The sequence below is a fragment of the Sprattus sprattus genome (assembly GCF_963457725.1).
Source record: "Sprattus sprattus genome assembly, chromosome: 20".
Classification (NCBI taxonomy): Eukaryota; Metazoa; Chordata; class Actinopteri; order Clupeiformes; family Clupeidae; genus Sprattus; species Sprattus sprattus.
Genome location: NC_137918.1, coordinates 10,375,119 through 10,397,618, shown reverse-complemented (window position 1 = coordinate 10,397,618; position 22,500 = coordinate 10,375,119). Strand labels below are relative to the sequence as shown.

Sequence of the window (22,500 nt, the reverse complement as noted above, 5' to 3'; positions counted from 1 at the left end):
AGAGAGAACAGAGAGAGAACAGAGAGAGAACAGAGAGAGAACCCAGAGAGAACACAGAGAGAACCCAGAGAGAACACAGAGAGAACCTAGAGAGAACACACGGCACATCTGCATTCTCCCTGCAGAAGATGAGCTCATTTTGTCAGAGCAGCAGGACTTGGGTAGAGTATGCCTGAGTTAATCTGATACTTCTGCTACAGTATATGGATGATTGCGTACTAAGGAAGCGGAGTCCTGTGTGTGTTGAGTGTGCTCTCTGTTTAGTCCAGAATGAGGACTTAACAGCTTTGAAGCTCACTCTGTGTTTGTTGCCCAATAGTCCACTGACCCATCAGAATTCACTCATTACTGCGGGTGCGGGTCAACAGGTCTAGAGGCTTGATGCTACTCAGCTACTCAGGAGGATTTGTCCTTCTGCCCCGTAAGTGGCAGAGCTGAGTACCCGTGTAGCCCATAGGGTCAGCGCACACAGAGAGCAAGGTTTTAATTCAATGTAGGTCTCTGTGGCACTCTGTGTTTTGATGTTTCAACTGACTCCAAACACATGAGCAGAGCACACCTGTTCAAATGACTGCATAGAAACCCTATAAGACTGACTGAGAAGAGAATGGATTATTTTGTCAGAGAGTATGGGTACTGTTAGTGTATGTGGGTGCTGTTAGTGTCTGTGGGTGCTGTTAGTGTCTGTGGGTGCTGTTAGTGTCTGTGGGTGCTGTTAGTGTGTGTTCTTTATATGAATCCTGTAAGATTCTGTCTTTGGATGGGTGATCAGAAGCACACGTGTCTGATGGGTTTTCACCGCTTGTCTGCGTTAAACTGAATGTTTTTTCCTCTGCGTCTCTCTTCAGGCACTGGTGGCTGAGATTGAAAGGAACCAAACCAAACTGGATGAGTGTCAGACCCATTCTAAGCAGTATTGCACAGCTGTCAAGGTAAGTCCTCTCTTAAGGGTGACACTATTTGGATTATCAGCTAATCTCTGGCAGATGTCTCATATATTATAGGTGCATCATCGGAAAATGCAAATATGAATATGAACTCATATTCTAATCTGGATCATTTGAATGTGAACATGCAATCTTATCTTAACTGTCAGTGCCATAGATATAGTCTACACAGGAGTGTTATCTGTTATCTTACTGTTATCTCTGCAGTGTGATGGTTGCATTGGTTATGAATGTTGGGACCCTGGGACTAAGTTCTCTTCTCTGCTGATGTATTTCTGCCAGGATTTCGAGTTGCAGCTGATGACATTCAGAGCGTTTGTGGAGTCGACTCAGAAGACCCCGGTGAAGAGGAGGAGGATGCACTCTTCGTCAGACACGGTCACACAGGAGGTGAGACTAAGTGGCACCATGGTAGACACAGCACCTATGTAACAGCGAGGTTTGAAGCAGTGAAGATGTATTACACTGGATGTAGTGAACAAGAATGTATGATTATGAGTCCAGTTGGTGAGGAATTTAGAGGTGCGTTGTCTAATCACATAGGCAGGGCTGAAGAAGTGATGACCAGGTTAGCACAGGCCTGTGTGTGTGTGTGTGTGTGTGTGTGTGTGTGTGTGTGTGTGTGTGTGTGTTCTGTGCGTCACTATGTGTATCTCGTGTCATTGCAGTTTATGGACCTCCGCACACGCTACACAGCCCTGGTTACCCTGACAACGCAGCATGTCAAGTACATCAGTGATGCCCTGAGGAGACTGGAGGAGGAAGAGGTGAGCTCAGAACAGACTGGGTTGGTCATTGATACACAGCAGCATTGAGAGGCAAAGAAGTAGTCAGTTGACATGCAACGTACACAAGACTTGAAATGCTACTTTAATTCATATTTATTGAATGGCAATGTTTATAAAGACTGCACACTGAAATGCCTATGTTGTTCAGGAGATGAGTGTTACCTTTAAATGCCTCCTCCATGGCACTGACGCATGGCACTGTGTCACACTAAAATGCTTCCCCCTGTGTGTGTGTCCTGCAGAAAGAGGTGGAGGAGGAGCGGCAGGCCCGGGTGGGGCAGGTGTCTGACCTGCTGGGTTGGGTCAAAGGCGTCCAGGACCGAGCACGGGTCGTTGAAAGGTCACATGGCCAGGACCCTAAATCTGTGGAGTCATCACTGGCAGCACAGCAGGTAAGATCCACCAAACGCAACAGGAGATACATAAATGCTATTCATATTTTAGTGGGTGTAGGGAGACAGCAAGTTAAAAGACGCTGAGATATAGAGAGGTTTTATGAGCATTTATGGATTGGAAGGGATTTTTTTTGCTAGCCTTGTGTGACCCATCTTAACATAACATAAAGGTAGTGTAAACAGGGAAAAAACTCCATAGAGAGTGTGGACAGATCCGACTGGAATGGCTTTTGTTACGTCCAGCTGGATGGATTTTCTGAGAGTGACCACATAAATGAACCCGTACTGTTTCCGCAGGCCATCAATGAGCAGCTCGCTGCCAAGAAAGAGGAGGTTGCAGAGGCCATCCGGAGCACCGAGGTGTTCCTCCTATCTAAACAAGCCAGCATGTAAGTTCACTGAGTACACACACTCATCAGCATGTAAGTTCACTGAGTACACACACTCATCACTCTAAACAAGCCAGCATGTAAGTTTACACACTCATCAGCATGTAAGTTCACTGAGTACACACACTCATCACTCTAAACAAGCCAGCATGTAAGTTCACTGAGTACACACACTCATCACTCTAAACAAGCCAGCATGTAAGTACACACACTCATCAGCATGTAAGTTCACTGAGTACACACACTCATCACTCTAAACAAGCCAGCATGTAAGTTCACACACTCATCAGCATGTAAGTTCACTGAGTGCACACACTCATCAGCATGTAAGTTCACTGAGTACACACACTCATCACTCTAAACAAGCCAGCATGTAAGTTCACTGAGTACACACACTCATCACTCTAAACAAGCCAGCATGTAAGTACACACACTCATCAGCATGTAAGTTCACTGAGTACACACTCATCAGCATGTAAGTTCACTGAGTACACACACTCATCAGCATGTAAGTTCACTGAGTACACACACTCATCACTCTAAACAAGCCAGCATGTAAGTACACACACTCATCAGCATGTAAGTTCACTGAGTACACACTCATCAGCATGTAAGTTCACTGAGTACACACACTCATCAGCATGTAAGTTCACTGAGTACACACACTCATCACTCTAAACAAGCCAGCATGTAAGTTCACACACTCATCAGCATGTAAGTTCACTGAGTGCACACACTCATCAGCATGTAAGTTCACTGAGTACACACACTCATCACTCTAAACAAGCCAGCATGTAAGTTCACACACTCATCAGCATGTAAGTTCACTGAGTACACACACTCATCAGAAACACAGATGCTCACAGGGACTCACGCATGCACACTCTTACAGTAAATACACATATTGGAAATGCAGCGCACTGTTGCAGTAAATGCATCAATTGAGTAAAAACAAAATACACACACACTCAAACTCACACTCACACTCTCTCACACACACACACACACACACACACACACACACACACACACACACACACACACACACACACACACACACACACACACACACTGAACCAGGTGATCAGTCCCCCCCATCATGTTGTCTCTGTTTCCTGTAGGTTATCCCCAGAGGAGCGTGCTCAGGTGACCTCTCAGCTGGAGGACCTCACCTCCACCTACAACCAGCTGTGCGAGAGCTCCACCCACCAGGTGCAGCAGCTGGAGGAGACCCTGGCCAAGGAGGAGCAGCGCAAGGTAGCCTGGTGCTCGGGGTTTGTGGTGGACATAGGGGGGTAGAGTCAGGAAGTGCAGGAATTGCAGATGCTTCAAGCTTACCGCAAAAAGAGCGCCTCTTGAATATGTTGCTTTATACGGTTGTGTTCCTGTTCCTGTGTGTGAAATATGGCTTTTACTCTCACTGTCAGGGAAAGTGCTTGATGAGTGTGTATGTGTGCGCGTCTGTGTGTGTGATATTATGCGAGCTGCACGGTTTGTGTTGCCCGTCACATTGTGGTGTTTTTCACATCCATCTCCACCTCCATACATCTGGGTTCATGGTATAACAGTTTGGTTAATGGCATGGAGCAATGACCTCCTAACACTGGCAGTCACCAGATATCACCATCATCACAATCATCAGCATCACCATCACCATCACCATTGCCGTCATCATTAAACACGTTCACTTAATAACTAATACCTGGCCCACTGTACACACATTGGTTTAAGAAGCTTAGATGTGTGGGAAGTGTCTGTGTCCCCCACAGAAGGAGCTCCCTCATAGGCTGCTGTAAAAACAGCTGGTAGCTCTTCAAAACTAGCTGGAATTGACATTTTCATGTTGATGTACACTAGTTAAGACAAGCAGCCATCTTGTATTCCCATGACATTTAAAGACCATGTAGAGTTCACTGAGTTTATAGATCATTCATGTCTCATTTAGAACCCCCATACAGGCATTTATATTCACATATGCAGTCATCATAGAACACAGTCATATTGTTGTTTAGATAGTTCTGTAAGTGTGTTTTGGTGTGTGTGTGTATGGAGGTGTGTGTGTGTGTGTGTGTGTGTGTGTGCGCGTGTGTGCGTGTGTGCGCGTGTGTGTGCGTGTGTACGTGCGCCTGTGCCCGTGAATGTTTTTTTGGGGGGTTATTTGGATGGTATTTGTATTTAGTATAAAGATGCTGGAGTCCAGATTCTATCTACTTATGTAGATTGAGCACAAGTGGCCAATACTCAACCAACACCTCACTGATTGAGCATGGTGTGTCCAGATCACAACTACACTTCTAAGTGTGTTTGTATGTGTGTGTGTGTGTGTGTGTGTGTGTGTGTGCGCAAGCGTGTGCAATTGTTTTTGTTTGAAAGACCGGCTCTCTCTGGTCTACGTCTTTTAATACAGTAATTCCTTGTGAAACCTAATCAGCATTTTGCTTCAAAATCACTAACAGCTGCCTGGAGACGAAACAAGGACATTGGTCTGAGCCAGGGCCAGTCAGCAAACACAGGACTTAGTTTTTAGGTGTGTTTGGGAGGGCTTCATCAAATCCACCAATCACAGAGAAGATGGGTATCGTGATTAGATCCCAACAAGAAATGGTAGCTATAAAGGGTTAGCACAGCTTGCTAGTGGAGAGACATTCTATTGGAGTCCTCCTCTGTAGTTAATCCTACAGGTAAGTCTGGGCGCGATGCTCAGTAGGTCAGGGGAGCGTCCTGCACCAGGTGTTAGCCAGAATGTGTGCCTCAGAGCACTGAGTCAGTGGGCGTGGCCACAGGCAGCAGAGTGTGGCATGCAGATCGCTAACCTCGCAGCTACTCACCTTGTCGCTGCGTTGCCGCCGGCGGCCTGTCAGTGTGTGTGCATCACAGGAGCTCCGGCACGGTAAGTAGTGCTGCTTTCCCTCTTACCGTCGCTACCAAGGCGAGCTACCCACTTTCTACCCCGAACTCTCTCTCTTTCTCTAAGCCCCATCTCTCCTGTTGGTATGTTTTTTTGCCATGACAAACTCTACAATCTGCCCCTCTTTCCAAACAGTCTCTCTCTCTTTTTCTCTCTCACTCTCTGTTTTTTTTATCCCTCCTTTATGCCAACTCTCTGCTTTCTCTATGGTTTTATTCTTTTTTTGTTTCACTGTGCTGTCCCCACTTTTCTGGTGTGCTTTTTTATCTTAGGCTCATGCTGCATTTTTTGTCCTATAACGCGCTATTTGCATGCATAGTGCTTAGTAGATGCAAGATAGCTGACTATTGATTCTATTGTGTTGGAAAGAAATCATAAAATACAATTATAATGATGTACAGACTTACATATATTTGACACAAATAATACACTTTAAAATTGTGTAAGCCTACATATTTGGGTGTTTATTATTTAGTCTTTGGGTGTTTCATTTGTGGTTTAGCTTTCTTCTTGGGGCTGTTTCTTAAGGGCTTTCTGTTAGAAATAGAACATATGAGTTATGAAGTTTACAAAAGATATCTAAGCTTTAGCATATGTTAAAAGGCAAACTCTTTAATGTGTATGTTTCTCCACAGGACCAGGCTGCTGCGGCTGGAGTGATTGACCTGGGCACAGTGGAGACCTTCCCTGTGTTCCAGGCAGCTCAGAGGGGACTCATCGACCAGGACACCTGCCTCACTCTGCTGGAGGCCCAAGTCATCACTGGGGGGCTGCTGCAGCCCAACTCCCCCAGTAGTCTATCTCTAGATGAGGCCCAGGCCTGTGGATTGATTGACAGCCACACCAGCCAGTCACTGTCTGAGCTACAGGCTGCACTGCACCTCATAGATCAAACACGGCCCAGTGCAGGAGCATTGATCCCAGTTGCCGCAGCAATAGAGGAGGGGATAATTAAGGAGGATGTGGGATTGCGTATCTTGCAGCTGCAAGTTGGAACAGGTGGGGTGAGGGCATCCCCTCAGGGAGAAGGTCACAGCCTGACCAGTGCCATGGAGAATGGCCTCCTGTCCCAACGCATCTACAACAAGCTGTGCTGCTCCGTCAACCGGCGGCAGCTGATCGACCCCAACACTGCAGAGAAGCTGAGTCTGCAAGAGCTGCTGAAGCGCTGTGTGCCCGACCCTGAGACAGGCCTGCGCCTCCTACCGGTCAGCCAACAGCCTGGAGGCAAAGTCTGCCTGCGATCGGGCAGAAAGGTTGGCATCTTTAGGGCGGTACAGGAGGGCCTTATAGATCGGCAGGTGACCATACGGTTGTTGGAAGCTCAGCTATTTGGAGGAGGTATTGCGGACCCCCGTTCCGGTCACCGGCTCACGGTGGACGAGGCGGTGAGGATTGGCCTGATGGACCACGACCTTGCCTGTGCCCTCCTCACCCGTCAGCTTCAGGCCGGAGGGATCCTGGATCCAGCCAATGGGAGGCGTCTGGGGTTGGAAGAGGCCGTCCAAAGGGACCTGCTGTCGCCTCGCATGGCCCTCCGTGTCCTAGAGGCACTCTGGGCCTTCACGGGGATGCTGTGGCCCCAGTCAGGGGAGCTGCTTCCCATCACAGAGGCTTTGCAGCAGGGCGTGGTATCAGGAGAACTTGCAAGGCAAATTCTGAGTCAGAGACATGCTATAGGTGCCCTGTACCTACCTGAGAGCAGCCAGGTGGTCCCTCTAGAAGAAGCCACTGAGATACTGGAGCCAAATGTGGTGGACACTCTGATGCAGGTGGACATTCCAGATGTGCTGCCCGGTATGGACCAGCCAGGTTCCACGGCACTGAATTATCCGAACTGGAGCAGCTCCACCTCCCCTCCACCCTCCTCTCCTCCTGCATCTCCTCCTGTGGTCTCCACCGGCAACCAGGAGGCAGCACCTGAGGAGCAGGCTCAGCATCAGCTCATGGCCCACCTGAGGAAACACAGTTACATTGATGCTCACTCAGGCCAGCGCCTGGTCCTGCTTGAACCTGAGCTGGTCGAGTTGGCCTGTGCTGCTGAACACAGCAGAGCCGATCCCCAGATGGATGTGTCAGAGAAACAGGCTCCAGACGCATGGATGAGGAATGGGAGTGAGGCAGTTAGGGATGTCCAGCTGACGGAACAGATGAAGGTGAAACATGATGTGGACGACATTGTTGAATCCGACAATCAGACAGAAGTCGCACCTTCATCTCAGAAGTACGCGGAAAAAGACGGGAATGAAAGGGAAGGTGTTAAAACAGGTGAAGGTGATGGAGAGGGAAACAATTTCTCAAAAGATGTTGAAGGTATTGTCAAGACAGATGAAAAAGTCTTGGTTGTGGAAGAAATACAGGTTCTTACTGAGCCTGTAAAAGGAAGGGAGATTGTTGAAGTCAGAAAGCTAGAGGTAGAAGGTAGGGATGTGCATGCTGAGGTGGTGAATCCTGAAAAGGGACCGGAAGAAACGGAAATGGAATGGACTGAAACTGTGTCTGACGTGGTGAAACCTTTAGACACAGCATGGCTGCACCCGTCTTTGTCTGATGAGCGTGTACATGCTTCACAACCCAGACGGTCAGCCAGGGAAAGAGAACGGCAAGAAGGAGCTGATACAGAAAATGTGAAGGCAGAACAAAGTGAGGAAAGTTTAGAGATGGAGCAGATGGCCATGGAGCTGCAGCAAGGGGGTCTGTTGACTGAGTGTGGTGATAGGCTACTCTTAGACGAGGCGGTTGCTCAGGGAGTTCTCCCTGCACACACAGCTGTTAAGCTCATGGTTGAAGCGGGGCTCTTTGGGGGCTTCCTGGACGTAAATGCCTGTGAGAGTCTCAGCGTGGATGATGTTGTGCAAGAGGGTCTGATGGATGAGAGCCTTCTGTCCAGTGTTCTGAAATCAGAGAAGACTCTCGCCGGAGTGGTGGATGTTGAGCGTGGGCGTCTCTGCTCCCTCCGAGAAGCAGCCCGGAAAGGCCTCGTAGATGAGAACACAGCAACTCGGCTGCTAGAGGCACAGGTGGTGGCAGGTGGCGTGGTTGACCTCCGCAGAGACAAGAAGGTGTCTGTGACTCTTGCAGCCAATCTAGGCTTGATTGAAGAGGGCCAGAGAGAGGAGCTGCTGGCTTTGGAGAAGGCATGTCGTGGGAAGGCTTCAGACCCACACACATCACTCACCAAGGCAAGACTCCAGCTTCAAATGGATGGGGTGGTGGATCCAGAAACCAGAGAGATGTTGCCTTTAAAGGAGTCCCTGCAGAAAGGTCTGATCACTGAGGAAGACGCACAACAAACCCTGTCCCAGCAAGTGGCAGAAGGCGGCCTGGTGCACTATGGGTCTGGCGTGAGGCTATCTGTATCTGTTGCTAAGCAACGAGGTCTGGTAACTGACAAGATGGTTCAGAATCTGGAGAAGGTTGAGAAAGCACGACTGGGAGAGGAGCCATTTGTTTCCGCACCCGAGTCTGCCCTCTTCCAGGCAAGCACTGGCGCAGTTTTTGATCCAGCCTCAGGATCTAGACTATCATTAACTGGAGCAGTTGCTCAAGGCCTCTTGGATGACAACATTGCAAAAACAGCCATGACCTCACCAGCGGTGAAGACCGGGGTTATGGATCCACACAGTGCTCGAATCATACCATATTTGGAACTTGTGAACCAGGCCAAGATCGACATTGATACTGGGAGACGGTTCCTGGAGGTGAGACCCTTTCAAGGAATACTTGATGAACACACTGGTGACTTACTGACCTTACCCCAGGCAGTAGAATCACACCATGTGGACCCAGTCGCAGCATTAAGGATGCTGCAGAGTCAGGCAGATACAGGAGGGGTTATTGACATCTCCAGTGGAGAACGTTTGCCCCTGCCAGAAGCTGTTGGTAGAGGACTTATTGGTGAAGACATGGCCAAGGAAATTGCTGCCAACCAGATCCTAAAAGGAGGCCTGATCGACCCAACGAGTGGGGAGAGAGTTCCTAATCTAAAGGAGGCCATACAAGATTGCTTAATTACTAGAGGCATGGCAGAAGGTCTCCAGGACAATTTGAGTTCCACCGATGATGATGAAGATGTTGAAGGGGGGAGTTCAGGGACACTGGTGTCATCCACAAATGGCACCCGGAGCCCACTGTTAACATCAACGGGGTCAAATCAGGATAAACAGATAAAGAAACCTGCAGAAGATGTCTACACTGTTTCACCCCCGGTGCATTCTACTCAGATGGGGGCAGTCGAGCCTGTCTGGATATCCAAGGATAATATGGACTCTTCATCATCAGATGAAATGAAGTCTGTGCAGGGGCAAATTCATGGAGGTTTTGACTCAATGGAGGAAAAGATCATGGAGTCTGATAGTTCAATGGAAATGTTGACAGAGTTTGCACTGAATGCAGAAAGGAGGATTCAGCAGGCTCTACTTGAAATACAGCCTCCACAAAACTTAGAAACTGACCTACACTCAAAACTCTCTGAGCAGGACGTCAAGGTCATGGAAGACATGAAAACTGATGTTGAGCCCTCATCTATGTATTTACACTCTACACAACCTCATGGGGCTACACAAACACCAGAGGATACAAATCAGATTAATGACTCCAGCCAACAGTCCACTGACATGCAGACTAGTGGCATTGGTGAGACCAGTGATTTAGTTGTAGGAGAGGACATTTCAATCTCTCAAGAAAAATTTAAGCCAGAATCTGCTGTAGCCAAGAATGGCCAGGGCCTTGAAAAAGCTGATGACATCTTAACATCTAGTAATCAGGATGACGAGGCAGAAGGTTTGAAGCACACTAGCATGGAAGAAGACATCACGGCTGAAAAAACTGTTAAACTTCAATCAACATCCGATGTTGATTCAATTGATTCTACGGTTGTTACACAATCAGAAACTTTAAAGGACATGAATTCGCAAGACAAGAAACCATCATCACAGAAAGGTTTGTTACAGCCATATCAAGAATCCGGCAAGTTCAAGAAAGGGGATAGGTCAGAGATGCGCATCACGTCATGTGCAGAAAGTCAGGAGCTCAAAGTTGAAGGAATTAGTGATCTTCTTGTCAGTGCGGAGAAGCTTGATGGTTCTGCTGGAACAGTGGTTGAAACAAGAACCAAGGGTTTGGCTCAAGGGTCTGAGAGCCCATTTGATCAGCGACCACAAACAACAAAAGATGTTCCTAAGGACAAAGTTGAGAATGTGGAAAGAGAAAAAGTGGGTGAGATCCCTGAAGAGAAGGTTGTTGGTGGACAGACAGAAAAGAAGAAGAAGAAGAAAAAGAGGGGTAAGAAAGGAAAGCAGCAAGTGGCAGAGGAAACCGAAGAGAAAGGAGAGCATGACGGTAAAGAAAAGGAAACTGTAGATATTACAAAGACAGCTGCAGCACCTCATGAGAAAGAAGCTTTACTCATGAAAGCCAAGGAGGGTCTCCTGAGGAAGGTGTTCGAACGAGGAGCCAGTGACAAGAGGGTGGGAGAGGAGCTGGAAGCTCTGCGTCATGGTGTCTCGAAGAAGGAGCATCACGTGGACGAACCTAAGGATGCAAAGAAACCATCAGTGCCTCCTACAAAGGAGAGTGATACCAGAGAGATAGAACAGAAGGAGCATCACGTGGACAAACCTAAGGATGCAAAGAAACCATCAGTGCCTCCTACAAAGGAGAGTGGTACCAGAGAGATAGAACAGAAGGAGCATCATGTGGAAGAACCTAAGGATGAAAAGAAACCGTCAGTGCCTCCTACAAAGGAGAGTGATACCAGAGAGATAGAACAGAAGGAGCATCACGTGGAAGAACCTAAGGATGAAAAGAAACCATCAGTGCCTCCTACAAAGGAGAGTGGTACCAGAGAGATAGAACAGCTGGAGGGAACACTGAAGGAGAGCACTGACTCACAGGCTCCGTTTGTTACTGCAGAGACACATGACCAAGAGAAAAGGGATGCAACTGAACTAAAGAAGAAATCGCCGGAAGCCACTGCTTCAAGAGCGAGCACAGCCTCGTTCAAGTTGCCTAAGGTTGAGACAAAGGGTCACTCCACAGATGATCAACAGAGAGACAGCAGTGTAGAAGGACTCAAGATTGGTAATGTTAGGGTCTCGTCTCCTGAAGCTGATGTCACAGAAACTTTGCACGTGGAACAGTTTGTGGAGAGAATTATCTCAGATTCTGATGGGCAGCCAGAAGTGGTGACTACTCCTGGAGTTGACACAGATGCTATCTTTAAGGGTACTCATGATAAACACGCCAAGGATGCTCTTGAAAAAGACACCTGGCCACTCACACAATCTTTAGTCCAACAAGTCCAAGACCAACCAGTGCCTATCAAACCAGCTCTAGAGATTAGCCCAGATAGACAAGCAAAAACTCCCTCCGAGACCCCCAGCACTCAGAGCACAAAACTCCGTAAACCACTTCGTGAACCAGAGGGGGAGCGAGTGGGACTTCAAGCCATGACTGACCGAAGCGTTGACATCACAGAGGAAGCTGAAGCTCTGGAATCTCCAGAAGAGTCTGGGCCTTCAGTGTCAGAGGAGATCACTGGGTCAGACACCACTGACACCACCTGGGAGGAGGAGGAGGGAGAGAGAGAGGCTGAAGAGAAGAGTGGAGAGATGGGAGCATCTGAGATGGTGCAGAAGAAGAGCCCTGCAAAGAAGAGCAAGGTAAACATTGTAATAAAGTATTTATCTATCTGTCTATCTGTCTATCTGTCTATCTGTCTATCTGTCTATCTGTCTGTCTGTCTGTCTGTCTGTCTGTCTATTGTTGTGTTCTTTTTCAAATCAAACTCATCCCAACATGCTTTTATTCACGAGTTGTTTTTTGGTCTTTCCCAGTCCTCACTAGCTCGTCAGCAGTGTCTTGAACATGACCAGCAGCTTGTGGCGCTGCTCTCCATGGTGAGGCACATTGATGTCCGCCTCAAACAACAACAGCAGCAAGCAGTGGGTCGCAGCCTCGTGGCTCTGGATGATAGCATCAAACAGACTGAGGTAGGAATATGTAATATATGCAGTTGCTTATCCAAAGTAAAGGGATAGTGCCTGTTAACAGTGTTGGCACATATTCAAGTAACCATATGAATGACATGAACGTTCTTTAAACACAGCAGGATGTAGACCCCACAGAAAAATGTATTGGGCCATAATACCTGATAGTTGTTTTTTGTTTTCTATATCATTCTCTCACTAGACCCTAGCCTTGGAGCTGACTGATTTGGAGCCTGAGGTCAAGAAGGAGGTGGATGCTGCTCTGAGTCTGCTTGAGTCCTGCTCAGAGGAGGTCCCGCCTCAGCTGCTGAAGGCTTTGGAGAAGGATGGGCGGAGCCTGGCTCGGGCCTATGAAACAGCAGAAGAGTTATCACAGAAATCTTTGCAAGGCCTAAAAGATCGTCGTGATTCACAAAAGGTGAACACTTTAGGCAATATTTGTTTTAGATTCCCTAATAATGTTAACATCTTGCCAAATAAATAGTTTTGTGAGGTCAACCAATGTGAACTTAGATTTCAGGTCCATGTATTTAACAGATTATGCAATTTTGTTGTTAAATAATAAATTAGGCCAGAGGGACTTTTGTTTTGCTTGTAGGCCTGTCCTAATGGATGAGTGTTTTTTGTGTTTTGTAGGAGGCTGTGAGGACAGAGCTTCAGTCTCTTGGAGGGCGTGTGGAGGGGCTCCTCTCCTGGCTCAAAGGCACCGAGGCACAGATGGGTCAGACTGAGGGACTGACTGGGAAAGACAGTACCTCTGAACAACTTACACGAAGGCTGCAGCTCTGCAAGGTGGGCTATCGCATAATCACCTCCTCTGTCATCACTCAGCCTTACTTCTTGTTTATTGCTGTCTGCATCTTTCAGTCCCTCTCATGGTTTTTTCTCTTCTCAATTTAATTTTTTTCTTTGTTTGTTTGTTTGTCACACTGTATTCATATTCTTTCTCCTTTAAATCCAACTTTTTGTATGCATATCTCTTCTTCTTCAGTTCCAGTACTGAATCACTCAATCTCTTTACCGTCTGAATCAGTCCTATCTCTTTACCGTCTGAATTAGTCCTATCTCTTGACCGTCTGAATCAGTTCTGCTGCATCATTGTGTCACCCTAATTCTGTCTTCCCTGAATATCTGTCCATCTGCAGAATGACACTCTTCATCCTTGGTTCACTTTTATAACCCTGCATGAACTTTATTTATCTGGCTGACTGAAGCCAGACGGCATCTAGCAACAAACATAGACATGCATTGAGAGCAAGGGTGATGGTGAATTTTAATAGAATAATAAGTGTTTGACCAGTTTCTTTTCCAGAAGTTAGTGTTCCTTTCCATTGCTGTGATGAATATGCATACATACAGTGTAGTCTCTGTGTCTCTCTTGTCGTAATATATCTGTTCCTCTTAAAGGCACCCAGTGCAACTTTACAGGCTTGAGACTCGAAAAATAAACATTCCATTTCTAGTCTTTTTTACACGTAGTAAGTTTCAATAAATCCATACCATTACATATCGACATTCAAGGAGCAAAGATGAGACGTTGTTGTGTGGTGAGAACTGATAGAAAATCGTAAACAACAACAATTGCCGGTGGGGAGAGGCCATTTTTCCATTGACTGGAATCCTGCTTTATTTATTGGTGGCACCAATAAATAAAGGGCTACGCTCTTGCGGCTAGTTTTAGCGCTCTTTTTAACGCCCAAAGTATCAAATAATGATGCAAATGTGCTAATATGGTGAAGTAAATGTCAATATCATAAAGATTGTCTTATCCAGAATATTTCCATTTTGATGCCCTAATGTTGCACTGGGTGCCTTTAAATAACTGTTCACTCCTTATCTTTGTCCACTCTCATAGGAGCTGCAGGATCTGCTCAGTGCTCGATCCAGTGACGTGAGCTCAGTGGTCCTGGACATCCAGGTGTTCATCTCAGAGCATGCCCAGGACCTGGTGCCAGAGCAGAGCAGGCATCTTCTGGGGCAGCTGCAGCAGCTTCAGGGGTCCTTCCACCAGGCTGCTGGTCGGACACACGCCCGAGCCGAGGCCCTGTCTGCCCAGAGAGCGAGAGAGGAGGAGAGGGAACGGCAGGAGAAGAAGGAGAAGGAGAAGGAGCAAGAGGAGGAGAAGAGAGCCAAGGAGAGCAGCAGGGAGAGAGAGGTTTGGAGATACCAGGGTGGATGACTGCGCAGTGGATAATGCTTTTTGAAACAGACACTTACTAATACACTGTTAACACCTACAATAGCACTCACTCTTAGAGTTAAATAACATTACTCATAAGTGGTCGGCATGACTAATGCAATCTTTTTAGCCCACCCGAAAAGCACCACATACTTAGCATTAACATAGAATTGCATATTTCTTAGGGTTTCAGTTGTAGCTAATGAAGATGAACATGCTCACACCCACCTGTTTCTCAATATCAGTGACTGGAATGAGTAAGGCTGTCACTGCTTAAGACTGAGCAGAGTGCTTTAGCTCTAGTGCTACTACCATCACTGGCTTCCGTTCAGACGTGTGCCTCTTCGCATGTGTGTGTTCCTCTTCGTTAACGTGTGTATTAACGTGTGTCTGCCTTGCTCTTACAGATTGCCACAGAAGACAAATGCTTGTGCCCCTTCGGAGATTTTAAATCAGCCCCATGCTCTTATGAATTGCTATCGTTTCCTTATCTCTCTCCTCCCAGTGTAACATCAACCACCGGGGGAATTTACTGCACTTTTTCCCCATGCGTACCAGATATATTTCCACTGTTTATGTCGTTTGCGTGTGTTGTTGTCTGCTTGTGTGTGATTTCTGGACACATCCTGCTCAAACTCAAAAAAGCATCTCCTGTTCATTGATAGTTTGGGGTGATTTTTTGAAAATGCAAGCATTCACGTTGCGGCAGTTTTTGTGTGTGTGGCGTGTGTGAGATTGGCTGTTGAAGTGAGGTGAAGTGAGGTTGAAGTGATAGGTGATATGTGTTAGAAGAACATGCCAAATCAATTCAAAATGTGATGAGAATGAGATCCTCATTAGCTTCAAGAACGTCAAAGCTCCTCGTCGTAATGATTCCATCTCCGCTGTGAAGGTGGTCCAGCAGCAGAAGGCGGAATGTTCCGTGAAGTTAGATGGCCTCACCATGTGGTTGGCTGGAGCGGCCAGCCTGTTGGCGAATCAGAAGGTTGGAGCAGAGTCTGGAGACGTGAACGAGCTGCAGCAGAAACAGAAGGAGTTAAAGGTAAGATAGTCAATCGTTCATGCCACTCCTCTGTCTGCACTCAATTACCTAATAGTATTTGTCTCTTGTGCTCTAGGTCATGTCAGTTATATTATTTGTGTATTCATGTTTTTCAACCGTGTTTGTGTTGTAATTACTAGCCATCATAAACGATCGTAAATTATTCATACTACCTTGAAAAATACCCTTTGGTTTACCTTAATAATTGTCCAATAAATGATTCTAGTAATCTTACAAACACTCAAAATATCAGCTTTAGCTCACAATTAAAAAGCCATGTAATCACACATGTACCCCATGGCTTTAATCACACATGTACCGCATGGATGTAATCACACATGTACCCCATGGATGTAATCACACATGTACCCCATGGATGTAATCACAGTCACACATGTACCCCATGGATGTAATCACACATGTACCCCATGGATGTAATCACACATGTACCCCATGGATGTAATCACACATGTACCCCATGGATGTAATCACAGTCACACATGTACCCCATGGATGTAATCACACATGTACCCCATGGATGTAATCACAGTCACACATGTACCCCATGGATGTAATCACACATGTACCCCATGGATGTAATCACACATGAACCCCATGGATGTAATCACACATGTACTGCATGGATGTAATCACACATGAACCCCATGGATGTAATCACACATGTACCCCATGGATGTAATCACACATGTACCCCATGGATGTAATCACACATGTACCCCATGGATGTAATCACACATGTACCCCATGGATGTAATCACAGTCACACATGTACCCCATGGATGTAATCACAGTCACACATGTACCCCATGGATGTAATCACACATGTACCCCATGGATGTAATCAGTCACACATGTACCCCATGGATGTAATCACACATGTACCCCATGGATGTAATCACACATGAACCCCATGGATGTAATCACACATGTACTGCATGGATGTAATCACACATGTACCCCATGGATGTAATCACACATGTACCCCATGGATGTAATCACACATGTACCCCATTGATGTAATCACACATGTACCCCATGGATGTAATCACACATGTACCCCCTGGCCGTCTGCCCTCAGGATGTGCAGAAAGACCTGAAGACCAAAGGAGAGTCTGTGATGGAGGCCATCCGCTCAGTGGAGGAGTTCCTGGCTGAGCGCGGGGACAGCCTGAGTCCAGAGGAGCGCACCAACCTGCAGGGGGCGCTCTCCCGCATGAAGGAGCAGTACCACTCCTTGACCGACACCACCCACTCATCACTGGCCCAGCTGGACACCACCATCAGCGCCACGGTCCAACAGAACACACAGAGAGTACGCTCCTCCAGTCTCAGACCTGTTTGAGCTAGTTTTACTGATCCATTATTTTTCATAAAACAGTGACCATTTTCTTTGTGAACATATATTATATTATTTTCATACTGCATTGCTTACCTTTCTGTATAAATATAGCAATTTATGTATCTATTTTAACAGTTTTAATATCTGGCAACATCCTATTATTTATTATTAGATGACCAGCATTACAATGTTACTTTACTCTTAAATAGTCGTGTAGTTGTTATCATTCCTCTGCTGTGATGATGCTATTTATCTCATCCCTGGTTGCCCTCTCTGCCCCCCCTGAAGGCAAAGGCGGTGGAGGAGTTGCAGGAGACTCGGGGGAAAATCGACTCGCTGCTGGAGGAGCTGTCCTCATTGGACCAGCCGGACCGGAGGCGATCCTTCGGGGAAGCGGTCACTGATTCTGCATCTTCCCCTGCATCACAGGGCAGCCTGCAGTCTCACAGCGGCATGCTGCAGGTGGGTCATTGATTGGGGTCATGGCAGAATGAGTGTGAATGAAATATAAAACAATTCATTAGCTCAAAGAATTCAAGAATTGTTATAAATATTGAGTAGTTTGAAATTGCCAGAGGTGACATGCGATGCGATTGTGATATTTGGACCACGTGCGATATTATTGTGATTCTTAGCATTTGACAATACAGCTAGTATTACCATTCAATTCTGTGATGACGTTTATTTCTCCCATATATTCAGTCTCTGCAGCCATCTTGGCGTGGTACATTGTTCTTTAGAGTAGGCGTTTGAAGCCAAATAAAATAAAAAATAAAAAAATGTTTAGCAGATGTCCTAGACACTTCATAGACTATTGCAAATAAGCTTCATACTTGTTAGCGTTGGTCTCTGATTGATTGATTCTCTGTGTTCCTGGTCTTGATCCTGATGAGTTGTGTAGTGTGTGAACCTGATGAGTTGTGTAGTGTGTGAACCTGATGAGTTGTGTAGTGTGTGATCCTGATGAGTTGTGTAGTGTGTGAACCTGATGAGTTGTGTGGTGTGTGTTTCTCAGGCGGAGCTGCAGCACCTCCAGGAGCAGCAGGAGCACCTCCTTCAGGCGTCCCAGTCGACGCGCTCCCTGCTGGCCCAGCCCGACTCCAGCGTGCCCCCCGAGGAGAAGCAGCGGCTCCGGGCCCAAATGGACCGGCTGCAGAGCCAGCACCAGGAGCGTCTGCAGCGCTGCCAGGACCAGCTCCGACGCGCCGACGCCCTGCAAGACGACCTTGCCAAGTTCCTGCAGGAGCATGGAGACCTGGCTGCCTGGCTGGAACTGAGCGAGGGTCAGCTCCGTTCCCTGGGGGAAGGAGAAACCGATGCACAAGGGCTTAAGGATCGGCTAGAAGAGCACAAAAAGGTATTGGATGGTTTGGTGATGAGATGTATATGTGACCTTACACTTATTAGTTTGCTATCAGTCACCACATTACATCTATTAGTTCATAGTTCATATTTGAAGTTATTTTTGGTAGTGTTGTGGCATGTTTTGTATTGGTCATAAGTTCTATTACATTAGAAATCTAACTACATTAAAACTAACTGTTAATTTATTCCAGTTGGCGGAGGATGTGATCTGTCACAAGGCAGACTTGCGCTTCGTGTCCATTTCGGGTCAGAAGGTTCTGGACTCAGTCCAGGGAGCTCTTGAGAGGGTTGGCGGGGAAGACCCAGCCCTGGAGGAGACCAAACATATAGTCAGTGATCGGCTACAGGATACCACACAGCGTTACGGTGCACTGCACAGCAAGGTACAGTTTCACGACACGCACAACACAGTTTGCATTACAAGTGACACCCTGTGGCATTTCAACACAAAAAATGGCAAAACACAGAAGATTAACAGTAGAGATTTAGGATTTGCTCATTCCCACATTCCTCACTCCTTGTCTTTTCCTCCCCAGTCTTCCGATCTGGGCTCCCATCTGAGTGGGATCCTGGAGCGGTACCAGCAGTACCAGGACGAGGCCAGTTCACTGGACACGTGGCTAAATACCCAGGAGAAGAGCCAGAGCACCATGAAGCCAAGCGGAGAACAAACCGACACACAGGCACTGCAAAACTCACTACGGGCGATACAGGTAAGAGACATAAACACTCAGACACTCAGACACTCAGACACTCAGACACTCAGACACTCAGTCACACAGTCACACAGTCACACAGTCACACAGTCACACAGTCACACAGTCACACAGTCACACAGTCACACAGTCACACAGTCACTCAGTCACACAGTCACTCAGTCACTCAGTCACTCAGTCACTCAGTCACTCAGTCACTCAGTCACTCAGTCACTCAGTCACTCAGTCACTCAGTCACTCAGTCACAAACACGAGACGCTAACGGGTTTTCTATTAGCATTAAAGCAGAGAACCACTTGATCTCACTCACACAGATACACATACACTACAGAGCATACTATGAACGCCACAAGTTCAAACAATACACACACACACACACACACACACACACACACACACACACACACACACACACACACACACACACACACACAAAGACACAAATGCAGGCATTACAGAATACAATTTGCCATTTAGATTAGTTTGACTTTTGACCCACTTCCATAGTTTATCATTTCATCATGCGTCTCCGCACTCATTTCTCCATCCTGTTGTGTGTCAGCTTCTGCAGGATGAGCTGGCAGAGCGCTCCGTGCAGCTGGAGAGGGTGAAGAGGGCAGGCCAAGACCTGACCAGCACACGAGAGACCCCCAGCCTCAAGGCAGCAGACATCCACAGCACCGCAGGCACGTAACAAACCCTGCGTCCCGTCTCTCAACGTTTGAGTTCTCTGAGAGCCCATGCAGAGCTCATGGCATTCATGCTTCATGAGGAGAGAAATTCAAAACCATGAACTCTATATTTACAGTGCCTTACATAAGTATTCACCCCCTTGGATGTTTTTATTGCTTCTATAAATCAGTCAAAAAAAGGATACTAAGAGCAATTAAAGGGTAAAACATCCAAGGGGGTGAATAATTATGCAAGGCACTGTATACCCCAAAACTTTAAAAACAGAAACCCAACATGATTTAAAAAATACCCTTTTCTACAGCATTGTGATTATGGCTCAATACTGCAAACCACTGCATGAATGTTTTGAACTGAGACCCACTTTCTTACTGCAGCACATTAAAAATAGAGACTTTATTGCAATGTTTTCATTGTCAACACCCTTTAACTTGATATCCAGTGCCCAACCAATGAGAGGTCGCCATCTCATTATTCATGGCAACAGTTGTTTACTGGTTTGTTGGAACCTTTAGTTATTAAAACAAGTCAAGTCGGGTCAAATGTATTTATAAAGCACATTTAAAAACAGCTCAAGTTGACCAAAGTGCTGTACCAGTACATCACAATAAAATATAAAATCAAATAAAAAACAGAAACCAAATGCTCACCTAAGCATCTATATAAATATATATGCCTCAGGTTGACTGAATCAGCCACTTCAAACCATTCATCATGTACTCTTCTCTCTTCCTGTGCAGAGCGTCTGGGGGGCCGTTTTGGCTCTCTGTCTGAGTCGGCGTCGGCCCGTGCGGATCAGCTCCAGACGGCCATGGCCCAGTCAGTCAGTGTGCAGGAGGGGCTGAGGGCGCTGCTCTCCTGGCTCAATGGGCTGGCGCCGGCTCCAGGTCCAGTTCAGCCCCAGGCGCAGGCCGTGCAGGAGGCACTCACACAGAACCAGGTACACACACACACACACACACACACACACACACTCACACTCACTCACTCACTCACTCACACACACACACACACACACACACACACACACACACACACACACACACACACACACACACACACACACACACACACACACACACACACACACACACAGGTTGTATGACTCACATGTACAAGCTGATAGCACCCAAAGATGCTTATATACAGACAGAACAGTCATACATCAATTCAGCCTCCCTCACTGAATCCATAATCATAAAAAGTGAAGTGTTATCCCAGAAAAGCTTTGATCTAGACTGAGCTACTATATATAGCTTTCCATGCTAAAAGTAAGACACCCTTTGCTGGGGTGACACTTACTGAGTTTTAAGGGGGTTTGGTTGTTTTTTTTTACTGAAATAATGTTGTCTGAATTCCCCCTGTAAGGCTCGGTAAATTTCATTAATGGTTTGGCTTTCTCTCACCCTATCCTTCACTATGGTTTAGAAACTACGTCAGGAGCTTCTGTCACGCCAGGGCAGTGTGGATGCTACACACGACTCTGTCTCCCGGCTGCTCCATACGGCAGACGCCACGGCGGCCTCCGGCCTCAAGGGGGAGCTGCAGGAGTTGAGCCAGCGCTACACCTCGGCCCAGTCCAAGCAGTCGGAGCGGGAGGTGGAGCTCCGTGAGCTCCTGCCCAAGTTGGAGAGCTTTGAGCGCCTCAATGCCGACCTACGCAGCTTCACCCAGAGCCACCAGAGGGCGCTGTCGCCTGTGGGACAGCCAGACCGAAGCGTGGAGGACTACAGACAGACCATAGAGGTTAATGTTCAGCTCAACCATGACTACTCATAGATGAAAAAGAGCTAAAAGACCACTGCCTTTTATTGGAGCCTATTTTTATTAACCATTAACCTTTCAACACTTTCCAAACAATTACATTATGACGCCAAAATGCTAATGCCGTTTCAGCTTAGACAGTTATGCCACATTGCTGTGAAACGTGAAAAATATAATCGTGTTTTTCTGAATAGATTCATGACAAACGGCCGGATTGGCTTGTTTAGTTTGTCATTTTCTTTGCAGTGGGCTACATTTAGACCAGGGCATAGCTCTCTCTTTGCGCGGCCTGTAATTTGGCCCTTTATTGTGCCAAGCTGCATATGGGAAAATAACTGTCCTGTCCATTTTCATTCTTGTCCCGGGGGGGAAATGAGTAGGCTTTCGGCCTTACATCACACTTGGTAGGCGTGGCATTTTAGACTGGTCTTCTTGTCATAGATATGCCTCTAAATCATAGGAATCAATACAAGCACTGATATCTCTGCCAGCGTGTTGGGTTTCTTTTTGAACTACTTCAGGCAGACCACAGAAGTGAAGCATTAAGATCCTGCACTCACAACCCCAAAGATGGGTTTGATTTGGTGTGTACATGCAGATAAGAAATATACGCCCTAGCCGAACCCTCAGATGCGTAGGATTGTCTATGTTAGATGAGTAACTGTAACATAATGTAAGACGTCTTTGTTAAACAGGGTGCTTCTAAATTAGTGAAGATTTGTGAGATGAATGGCCATCACTCTGTTTCCCCACAGGACATAAGATCAGACCTGGAACAGGAGGCTGGCCAGCTGAAGTCATTTGTAGATCTGGGCAAATACCTGAGTCCGTGTGCCACCCTCACCAACACACAGAGCCTCTTAGACGCAACCAAAGAGGTGACGGACGACTTCACCCTGCTGGAGGCCAATGTCAACGAAAGGTGAGCTCAGTCAAAACAACTCATTACCGTCTCTGTGTTACATCAT

General features: G+C 46.8%; 1 protein-coding gene across 7 annotated transcripts in view; it reads left to right on the top strand.

Annotated features, from left to right (window-relative positions):
- macf1a (microtubule actin crosslinking factor 1a) overlaps nucleotides 1–22,500 on the top strand; it is a 129,860-nt gene that overhangs the window by 43,212 nt on the left and 64,148 nt on the right. For all 7 annotated transcript variants that reach the window (XM_080859317.1, XM_080859316.1, XM_080859313.1 and 4 more), the window contains 21 exons: nucleotides 849–932; nucleotides 1,230–1,337; nucleotides 1,616–1,714; nucleotides 1,978–2,127; nucleotides 2,428–2,519; nucleotides 3,641–3,776; nucleotides 6,063–12,089; nucleotides 12,264–12,419; nucleotides 12,619–12,834; nucleotides 13,053–13,208; nucleotides 14,272–14,571; nucleotides 15,488–15,637; nucleotides 16,737–16,970; nucleotides 17,286–17,459; nucleotides 18,013–18,354; nucleotides 18,554–18,745; nucleotides 18,899–19,075; nucleotides 19,641–19,764; nucleotides 20,509–20,708; nucleotides 21,197–21,514; nucleotides 22,288–22,454. In XM_080859317.1, coding sequence (XP_080715443.1) covers nucleotides 849–932; nucleotides 1,230–1,337; nucleotides 1,616–1,714; nucleotides 1,978–2,127; nucleotides 2,428–2,519; nucleotides 3,641–3,776; nucleotides 6,063–12,089; nucleotides 12,264–12,419; nucleotides 12,619–12,834; nucleotides 13,053–13,208; nucleotides 14,272–14,571; nucleotides 15,488–15,637; nucleotides 16,737–16,970; nucleotides 17,286–17,459; nucleotides 18,013–18,354; nucleotides 18,554–18,745; nucleotides 18,899–19,075; nucleotides 19,641–19,764; nucleotides 20,509–20,708; nucleotides 21,197–21,514; nucleotides 22,288–22,454 — 9,602 coding nt within the window. The remainder of the gene's footprint in view (nucleotides 1–848; nucleotides 933–1,229; nucleotides 1,338–1,615; nucleotides 1,715–1,977; nucleotides 2,128–2,427; nucleotides 2,520–3,640; nucleotides 3,777–6,062; nucleotides 12,090–12,263; nucleotides 12,420–12,618; nucleotides 12,835–13,052; nucleotides 13,209–14,271; nucleotides 14,572–15,487; nucleotides 15,638–16,736; nucleotides 16,971–17,285; nucleotides 17,460–18,012; nucleotides 18,355–18,553; nucleotides 18,746–18,898; nucleotides 19,076–19,640; nucleotides 19,765–20,508; nucleotides 20,709–21,196; nucleotides 21,515–22,287; nucleotides 22,455–22,500) is intronic.